This window comes from Galeopterus variegatus, unplaced genomic scaffold (genome assembly GCF_000696425.1).
Source record: "Galeopterus variegatus unplaced genomic scaffold, G_variegatus-3.0.2 Scaffold8656, whole genome shotgun sequence".
In the NCBI taxonomy this organism is placed as follows: Eukaryota; Metazoa; Chordata; class Mammalia; order Dermoptera; family Cynocephalidae; genus Galeopterus; species Galeopterus variegatus.
In genome coordinates, this window is record NW_007734767.1 from 31,138 (window position 1) to 41,898 (window position 10,761).

General features: G+C 41.1%; 1 protein-coding gene and 1 pseudogene across 1 annotated transcript; one reads left to right on the top strand and one right to left on the bottom strand.

Moving 5' to 3' along the window:
- Positions 1–1,604: 1,604 nt before the first annotated feature.
- Positions 1,605–3,412, bottom strand: LOC103608635 (annotated as a pseudogene).
- Positions 3,413–6,406: 2,994 nt separating this feature from the next.
- LOC103608636 (DDB1- and CUL4-associated factor 12-like protein 2) lies at positions 6,407–10,311 on the top strand. Its single transcript, XM_008593046.1, has 2 exons — positions 6,407–6,555; positions 8,979–10,311. Exons 1-2 carry the CDS (start codon positions 6,407–6,409, stop codon positions 10,171–10,173), a joined length of 1,344 nt encoding a protein of 447 aa, XP_008591268.1. The 3' UTR covers positions 10,174–10,311.
- Positions 10,312–10,761: the final 450 nt, after the last annotated feature.

Here is a 10,761-nt window from a genome sequence, read left to right on the forward strand (position 1 = left end):
GTTGAGAAGTGTTCCCTCTTGCTATGGACTAAATTGTGCTTCCCCCAAATTCATATGTTAAAGCCCTAACACCCAGTGTGACTGTGTTTGGAGATAAGGTCATAATGATGGGATCCTAATCTGATAAAATTGGTTGCCATGCAAGAAAAGGAAGAGATATCTCTCACTCTGCCCTCATAGGAAGAAGAGGTCACATGAGCACACTGTAAGAAGGCAACTGCACAAGCCAAGAAGCCTCAGAATGAAACTTACCTTGGTGACACCTTCCACCCTTCAGAAATGTGAATTACAGAGAAAAAACAAACAAAACTTTTCTGTTGTTTAAGCCATCCAGTCTATTCTATTTTGTTATGGCAGCTTAAGAAGACGAAGACACCTCTTTTTCTATTTTGCTGGGAGAGATTGTGTAAATTTGGTAAGTCTACTTTAAAAGTTTGGTACAGTTCTCCAGTGAAAACATTTATGTCTGGAGATCATTTTGAGTGGGACATTTTAAATTATCAATTTAGTGCTCACTTTGGCAGCACATATACTAAAATTGGAACGATACAGAGAAGATTATCATGGCCCCTGCGCAAGGATGAATTCGTGAAGCGTTCCATATTTTTTATCACATGTTGTCACTTATTTGTGGGAGCTAAAAATAAATAAATAAATAAATACACAAATAACCTGGGGGGGGGGGAGGAGAAGACGCAACAATTACAATTCCTTGAAGTTGATACGACAAGCGAACAGAAAGGACATTGTTGGGAGGGAGGGGGGAGAGGGAGGAGGGAGAGAGGTTTTGGGAATGGGCCACAATAATCAACCACATTGTATATTGACAAAATAAAATAAATTTTGGTAGAAAAAATAAATAAATTATCAATTTAATTTCCTTATTAGAAATGGAGCTATCTAAATTATTTAAAATTGGGTGAGTTTAACACCAAGGTCAAAGGAGTTGACCCCTGTATCAGCCAGTCAGCAAAAAATAAATAAATAAATAAATAAATAAATAAATAAATAAATAAATAAATAAATAATAAAAACCCGATAAGTTGCAGTAGTTTGTAATTTTTGAGGACTCAGTCCATTTCTTCTAAGTTATTGAATTCATGTGTGTAAGATTGCTTATATTATTCCCTTATTATCCCATAATAAAATTTGTAGGATCTATAATGATGTCTTCAATTTTATTCCTGATACTACTAATATGTGTTTATCTCTTCACTTCTGTCAGTCTGTCTTGCTGACAGGGATTTGTCTGTCTGTCTATCTATCTGTTTTTTTAAGAATCAGTTCTTTGTTTCATTGATTATCTCCATTGTTTTTCGCTTTCAATATAATTCATTTCTGCTTTTGTCTATATAAATTCCTTCCTCCTGCTTGCCTTGAGATTATTTTCCTCTTGTTTTTCTAGTTTCTTGAAATAAGAATTTAGATTAGGTTTAACCTTTCTTTGTTTCTAATGTTAAACATATAATGCTATACATTTACCTTTCAGTACTGATTCAGTTGTGTGCTATGTAGTTTTTATTTTAATTATTAAAATGTGATAAATTTAAAATATGTATGAACTATTACATATTTGTATAACAAAGATATTTGCAAAAGGAGATTCACATATATTCACTATATCCTCTGGATAAGTTCTCCTTTTCTTCTCTATATTTCTCCACATCACAATCATCGACACAATTTATCTTATAGTCACTTTGTGCTTTACCTTCAGAAGAGCTCAGCATTTTGGAAGCGGTACCTTCTTTTGGCATGTTTTTACTATCAAGCAATTCTTTCATTTCTTTACTGTTTGCTTTCAAAGGAGTTAAATCTCCATGATGTCCTTTTGGATGGGCAGGGTCATCAATGGTACAAGGAAAGTTGTTTCTATCTAGGCATGTGTCTTCTCTCTGCTGAGGGCCAGCCTCTCTACAACCCCCTGGAGCTTCTTCATAGGCAGATGTTAAAACTCAAAGCTGTATTGCGTTCATCATTTGCAGGTTTATGAGGACTGGACATAGTTTTTACTGATAAATTGGTAATGTTGACTGATCTGGGTTTTCACCAGTGCAGGAAAAAACAGACATTTCTAATATGATTGTTGTCTCCTTCTCAGAAAGACTTCTGCTGTCGAACAGAGCTGGGCTTGATGATGGCTGAAATTCAGGAGGAAGATTCTCTGATTTCCCTTCCTTAAGATTATCAGGTGAAGAATAATCATCATATGAGGACTCCCCACAATCAGGAATCTCAATTGTAGATCCAGGACTCCCCACAATCAAGAGTCTCAATAGTAGATCTGGTCATGAACTGCAGTCTGTTTTCTGACTTAAACAGCAACAACCTTAGCATTACAGATTTCCTACAGTACCTCTTTTTCTTTAGCTTTTCTTTTGGAGGTGAGTGTAAGTCCTCTGACATTCATTTTCTCTTTGTTGAGGAATTATATTGGGTCTCGAATGTATCAAAATGTGACCCATTGCTGTAGATAATGTAGGAGACAAACTATTTCTCAACAAACATCTCCTTTTATATACCTTCAGCTTGCTTTTTGCCAGAGGTGACTATTCCACCTACAGTATCTCTTTGCCAATTTATTTCTTCCTGGATTTTTGAGGATGTAATTGATTGAGGTAACTAGAAGATGCTGATGCATGAGTACTATTTGTTTTCAATACAAATGAAGAAATACACATGCCACTTTTAATTTTATTAATAGATCCTCCCAACTTCCTTTTCTAATTTCCACATCCTGAGTTTCCACAAAGAGCATCAGAAGATGTGTGTAAACTATTAGCAAGGATTTAACTGGATTATCATGAGGCTGTTCAATCATTTTGGAAGAGGTAGAGGAAAGATTTTCCCCTTTGTCCTTCATCTCTTGTAATATCTTCTCCATTACGCCGTGATGACTACCATAAATTTTACTTGGGGGACTATACATCAATGAACTATCACATTCAAATAAGAGAACAGGTACATCATGATTTAGATTTGTCATTTGCCTTTATAACTCTTTAGCCATTTTCTCAAATTTCTTTTGAAGTATTTTATTATTTTATGTTGTTTTAGGAATAAAATCTTTGGGTTGCATATACTTAAAAAAATTAGGCTTGATAAATGTTCATAAGTAACAAGGAATAATGATTCATCAATGTGCACTCCAGCTGTCCTGTGATTTTCAACACAGAACACTGAAATGAGCTTTACTCCTCTCTTCTGAACTTTATCCCAAGTGCTCCAGTATCCATCTTTGAATACATGAGTAACTTGCTTGTTAAAAATTTTTGAAACCTTTACCCCCCTTAGCCACAAGTTGGTTTGTAAATGTCATTGAATAATTTTCTGTTCTATTGGATGACCACATGTCAACATTGGCCACTACATCCCTCAGGATGGAGCCCCCTGGGGCTCCATGGGCTGCCATCAGTAGGTGGTCAGATTTGGGCTTTGTAGTTTGATATGTAGTATTTTCACTTTTACTCAGTTCTATGCATTATTTTATTTCCTTTGACACATTCATCTTTGAACTATGGATTATTTAGAAGTGTGCTGTTTAGTGTTTGGAAATTTTCCTGTTATATTTCTGTTGCTGTTTTCCTGTCTGATTCCATTATGGTCAAACAACATATTCTATAATTTCAATATTTAAAATCTGTTGAGGTTGTTTTAGGGCCAGGATATGGTCTTTCTTTATGATTGTTTTATGTGAGATTGAAAAACTGTATTCTGCTGCTGTTGGGTGGAGTGTACTCCTATGTCGAGTAGATCCAGTTGATTGATTGGGTTGTTAAGTTCTTCTATATCCATGTTAATTTTCTGTATAGTTGTTCTAGAGTGGAGTGTTGATTTGCCTATTTCACTTTCCAATTCTATTAGTTTTTGCTTTATATATTTTGAATGTCTCAGGTTTGGCACATACACATTCAGGATTGTGAATTCTAGATTATGCAATAACCTTTTTTCACTCTAATATTTTTTTCACTGTGAAGTCCATTTTATTTGATACTAATATAGCATCTCCTACTTTTTTGTGATTAATGTTTGCATCATATACTTTTTTCTATCTTTTTACTTTTAGCCTATGTATGTCGCATTTGAAGGAATTTACTTGTAGAAAGCATATTTTTGGATCATATTTTCTTTTGAATCAACTCTTCTCATCTCTCTTATTTGATTAGTATATTTAGATCATTTATATTTACAGTAATTTTTGATATGTTTGGGCTTAAGTCTGCCACTTATTTGTTTTCTGTTGTTTCCTCTTATTCTTGTTCTGTTTCTTCTTTCTCACCTGTCGGTTATTTGAACACTTTTTTAAAAAATTCCATCTTCATTTATTAATAATATTATTGAGTATATTAGTTTGTGAACTTTCTCAGTGGTTACTATAGACATCATTAAACACATATGTAATTTATCACAGTATACTGTTATCAAGGTTTTACTACCTTGAATGAAGTGTATAAACCTTACTTCCCATAAGGTCCCTTTACCTTCTCTGCTTTCAAATATCATTGTCCTAAGTATTTCCTTTACATACATTGAGTACAATATCAGATGGTGCTATAATTTGTGCTTCAAATATGAAATATGATTTAAGAAACTCATGAGAAGTAGGAAAGTCTATTATGTTTACTCATATTTTTATCCATTTTTATTTTCGTCTTTCCTCTCTAAAATTTCAAGTCTTCTTTTAAGATTACCTTCTACTTAGAGAACTTCTTTTAACCATCCTTCAAGGATAGGTTTTCTACTAACAAATTCTTTCAGTTTTGTGTTTATTTTTTCCATCTGAGAATGTCTTTATTTCAGTTAATTCTTGAATATTTTTGCTGGATATAGAATTTGTTGTTGACATATCTTTCTTTCAGCAATTCCTTCTGGCCTCCGTAGTTTCAGAAAAGAAATCTGCTGTCATTTGACTTGGTTGTTCAGTAGAGGTAATGTGTCATTTCTCTCTGTTTGCTTTTAAGAATATTTTTTCTTTATCTTCAGTTTTGAGAAGTTTAATTATAATGTGTCTTGGTGTGGATTTATTTAAAGTTATGATATTTGTATTCAATAGTTTCTTGAATCTGTAGGTGTACATACTTCACTATTTTTTGAGGAACAGGATTAGCACTGCTTTCCATCTCCTTGCTCAGTCTCTTTGCTGCTGGGTGGGTGTGGAAGTTCATCTCCTGGCTCATACCAGAGACGGGGAAAGTGGAATAATGACTATCTCTGACTCTCACTGCTTTGTTCAGTCTCACTGATGCTTGGTGGGAGTGGAAACTCAGTTATTCACTGAGCTCTACTGGCACTGGTGAAGAGGAGGGGGCAGAAGCATAGTGGTGGTTAGCTGCTTCTCAAACCCTGCCTTTAAGTCTCTTTGTTGGTTGGGTGTGGGTGGAGGCTTAGCTCACCACTGGATTATACTGACACTACCACTGATGGGGAATCAGAGTATAACACCTTCTTCTGCCACTGAAGGTCAGCTCCCCACTTATCCTGTCTGAAACAGTGTGTGGCAGAGTGAGGTGAGGTAGTTTTTCTCTTTGTGTTTGGCTGGAGTAAAGTGAGTATTGCTAAAAGAGGTTTGCTACTGTTAGGACTCTCTTTTTTAGATCCTTTGCCTAAGGGCAATGGGCTTTTCTTGTAGCTTTTATTATCTGGGGCTGTTAATGGTTCTGGGTTGGAGACTTCTGCAGCTTTCTGTCCAGAATATATAGGACACAATAAGGGAACCCAGGGAACTCACTATGCTGTGTTTCCTCAAATTCTGGGGTCCTTAGTATATCCAACTCCTTTTCATCTTTCTAAAACTTCTGTTAGTTGTTAGTTGTGCTATGTTCAGGATATTTCTTTCTTTCTTTTTTTTTTAGTTTTAAGAGGGAGGACCTGAAAAAAAAATGGGGCTACTCCATACTGGCCAGAACTGGAAGTTTCTTTATATTTTCAAGATGTTTTGGACAGTTATAATATCCACCTTCTACTACTACAGACATAAGACCACTGCATTATGACTTGGGGGGAGGATATTAAGTGTGTAAGGGGTTGCCTCTCAGTACCTCATCACCCAGAGCATAGAAATCCCTCTCCTTGTTCTTTTGATTCCTAGGTAATGGATATTTTCTTCTCCCATGAGACCAGAGAGAATGCTATATAGCACATTCTTTTATTTTTCTAAATCAAATTGTGTTTGAATCCTAGCTGGTAGAGAGTCCAATATCAGCAGTGTCAAAGGTTCCTTCCCCTCTCTATGGGATATCATTAGACTTTTGATGCTTACTTGGTCACAGGAAAAAGGAGATGGATGTGGTCCTTAGTTCTTCATGTTTGCTATGGGTACCCCCACCGATTGCTCTACTACAAGATGACATCAGGATAACCTACACTGGTCCTTACTAGTCTATTCTGCTGTCGCTCCAGAACAGCTATGGAACTGCTGCTTTTAGTAGTCCTTGCAACTGATCACAGACTGAATCCCAGAATCTGCCACAGTTACTCTTCGTGTTTCTACTCCTGGCATCCAACTTGCAGAGATGTCCCACAGCCATATCCTATCATTTGTGGTGCTGCAAGAAGGTAAGGCTTATTAAAAATCTATCACTAGCAGAACTTTCACTCAGTCTCTGGCATTTTCCCAATCTCTGAGATGTGGATAAGAACATGGAGTATGGATTCAGATTACTTGGGTTCACTTAATAATTCACTGACTTTGAACAAAATCATAACCTACAACTATGTGGCTCCCACAATTATAATACTGGATTAAAGAAGACAATATTTGTAAAGCTCCTGCAACATGCCTGTTAGTATAATGATATAGTAAAGATGGAAGGTAATAGCAAAATATAAGTTCTATATACCTAGTAAGTACAATTTTCCTGCCTGGGCCACTCTGCTTTGGCCTCTACCTGATTATGGCCTCTTTAACTGTCAAAGCTTTCACAATAGTCACTTGAATATGGTCCATTTTCAAGAAAACCTTGAAGTACACTATGATGGTTAATTCTAGGTGTCTACCTGATTAGATCAAGGACTATCAAGAAACCCGGTAAAGCTTTTTTAGTTGTATCCATGAGAGAGTTTCCAGAAGAGTTTAGCAGGACAGCCTGAGTGGACTAGGTTGGAAAGATGGGTGGGAACCATCCTGTCCACTGTGGGCCCAGAGAGAACAAAAACGGAGAAAAAGGTGAATCTCTCCCTCTATTCACTGGAGCTGGGGTACACTCTGTTCTCCTGTTCGTGGACATCAAATCTCAAGACTCTTCAGCTTTGGGTTCCATAACTTAAACCAAGTACACCATCGGCTTCCCTAGTTCTGAGGCCTTTGGACTGGGACTGAGCCATGCTACCATCATCCAGTTTGCAGACGGCCTATCATGAGACTTCTCTTCACAATCACATGAGCCAATTCCCCTAATAAATCCCCTCTCATACATTTATAACATATCCTATTGATTCTGTCTCTCTGGAGAACCTTCACTAGTACATACACTGAAGATGTTAAATCTCCCACCTGAAACACACCCTGTCCCCATCTGAGTGAGAAGAGCTTAGACCAGTGTTTCTGGTAGAATGGTCCACAGACCAGCTGCATCAACTCTTCTGGGATAGAGCTAAGGAATATGCACATCTATTAAGCTGCCCCTGTGATTTTAACGTACACTAAGACTAGTGAACCACATCTCTATAATATCCCTGCCTTTAAACATATGGTTGCCTCCTTCTTTCATGAAGGTTTTCCTAATTCCCTGTTTACCACAACAAGCAGATGCGACCTCTTCTGTTGCTATGGAGTGAATAACAAGGAGAGGAGTCAGAACTGTGGTGCAGGAGTGTTGAGGAGCACTGAGATGCAGCAGTTGGACTGGATTGGCGAGGAAGGACACATGGCTTTTACATAGAATTTGTGCACTTGAGGTGAAGATGCAAAAGGAAAGGGGGAAGGGGACAGAATTAAAAGGGCAGGGAAGCTGGAGAGGGGAAAGTGGCAACAAAGTAGCTCCTATGATCTCCTTCCCCTGACTGATCAGAGAAGTAAATTCCTACCCACACGCACCCACCCAAACATTTTTTTGTCAGAGGAGAATAGGGGCTTGTCCATAGTTGGTATCAGCCACCAGCCTCTCCACACAACGTATCACTGTGTAACTGCTATCGCTGTGTAATTGAGCATGCCCAGTATGGGCCTGCAACCGGACTGGCTGCCCTGAAGTAGCAGACAGGGTATGAACCTATCTACAACTAGGAGTGCTGAACCCTCTACATTCTCACCATTGTATCCATATGAATGCCTTCTTCTGGAAAGTTCTTTTATCTTTCTCTCTGCTTGTAAAAATTCTATCCATCCCTTAGGACCACAACCCAAGGCGGCAGGGAGCTCTTCCCAAGCACCTGGGCCTTTGGGACTGATAATGGTGACATTAGCTTTCCCTCCCAGTAGTAGGAAGGGGGTGCTCCTCCCCTGGACTCTTCCACTCCACCTCTTTATGCCTCCAAAGATCCCCTACTCTCGCCCCGCCCCGCTCTCCCCACCACCCCCCCACCAGGTTTTAAAGGCTCTCCTGCCCAACCAAGGAATCCCAGACATTCCTATGAACGGAATGTGGGGCCCAGGGATCTGCATTTGGATCTCCTCATGGACTCGGGTACAAAAGCTCAGAGATCTCAACTTGAGAGGCAGGGGTGAAATATTTGGTTGAAACTGCTAAGACACCAGCAGAGGGGCTGAAACTGGAGGGGCCGCAGGACTTACATAAGGGTGAAAGTCTCCCTGCTGCTGCCAAACGCCCCCATTCTCTGCCAAATTCCGTGTCTAATGGCAGCGAAAAGTCTCCCAGGATTACACCAAGTGCACTTCATTTCTTCACACAGATCTCGGTCAGGGCTTCTTCTACCCCTTGCTTGACTGTGTTTTAGGTTTCAGATTTTATTCAAGTAGGTATTTTAAGAGGGCTAGTTGGCTGCTGTCCCGACAGTGAGTAAAGGCTCTGCGGACACAGAGGGTCCTGGAGCGCCGGCCCTGGCTTCGAGGGCGAGCTGCGCGTCTACGCGGTGCGGAGGCTGCCCGAGCTGCTGACCGAGCGCCAGCTGTCCCTGGGCACCCTCAACAAGGTGTTCGCGTCGCAGTGGCTGAACGCCAGGCAGGTGGTGTGCGGCACCAAGTGTAACACTCTCTTCGTGCTGGATGTGCAGTCGGGACAGATCACGCGCATCCCCCTGTTGCAGGACAGGGGGCCTGGGCCGGCCCGGGCCCAGCCGGGCTGCGGCATCTACGCCATCGAGCTCAATCCTTCCCAGACGCTTCTGGCCACTGGGGGCAAAAACCCCAACAGCCTGGCCATCTACCAGCTGCCCACCCTGGACCCTGTGTGTCTCGGCGACCGCCACGGCCACAAGGACTGGATCTTCTCCATCGCCTGGGTGAGCGACACCGTGGCTGTGAGTGGCTCCCGCGACGGCACCGTGGCGCTGTGGAGGGTGGACTCCGACATATTCAATGGGAGCATCCCCTGGCACAACGATGCGGGGTTCCCCGTGTACGCCCACATCCGTCCGAGGGACATGAAGTTCATCCCCAGGGCCAGCACCAACCCCAGTAACCGCAAGGTGCGGGCCCTGGCCTTCAGCGGCAAGAACCAGGAACTGGGAGCGGTGTCCCTGGACGGCTACTTCCACCTGTGGAAAGTCAGGAGCACCCTGTCCAGGCTGCTGTCCATCAGGCTACCCTACTGCCGAGAGAATGTGTGCCTTACCTACTGCAACGAGTTGTCCCTGTTTGCGGTGGGCTCCCAGTCCCATGTCTCCTTCCTGGATCCTCGCCAGCGCCAGCAGAACATCCGGCCCCTGTGCTCCCGATATGGCGGCACAGGCGTGCGCTCGCTGAGTTTCTACCAGAATATCATCACCGTGGGCACCGGCCATGGCTCCCTGCTCTTCTATGACGTCCGCGCCCAGAAGTTCCTGGAGGAGAGGGCCTCGGCCAGCCCGGATTCCTCTCCAGCGCCGGCAGGGAGGAAGCTCAAGCTCACCTGTGGCAGAGGCTGGCTCAACCGTGATGACCTCTGGGTGAACTACTTCGAGTTCCCCAATGCTCTCTACACCCACTGCTACAACTGGCCTGAGATGAAGCTCTTCGTGGCTGGGGGACCTCTCCCTTCTGGCCTCCAAGGGAACTACGCAGGACTCTGGAGCTAAGGACGGCCGCCTCGTTTTCAAAGTGCACAAATTTACCTTCTGTTTCTTGTCTTCCTTTTTAATGCTGCGTTTGTGCTTTTATCTGTTTTCGTCTTTCAGGTGGAAACGACACAATTTGCCTATGGTTCTCTCAGCAGAGAAAGATCTTTTTGTTGGTTAAAACTTGACTTGAAGACTTTCCTGCTCATCCTCAAGACCATCTTTTTGACTTTTAATGCAAAGAATTATGGCTAATCCTTAGCTGCATTCTCTCGTTAAGTGATTCACATATTTCTTTGTATGGAGATGTACTCATGGTCTTAGAGTTATGTATAATTTTTTCCCTCGTTAGCATATTACAACAGTATTGTTTTTAGGTAATTTTCTTTGCAGATATATGGTATATTAAGCACATTGTCTAACAAACAGGGTTTGTACATCTGTCCTTGAGAGCAAACCATAGTTTTATAGTTTTGTTCTACCTGGGAAATACTTCCAAACTCTAGATAACCTACTTTTATAAACACTTCATTTGCTAATTGTGATCTTATAGCGTATATTGTTTGTATGTTGGTGCTAAAATGCTTTTTTTGGTTATGAATATTAATG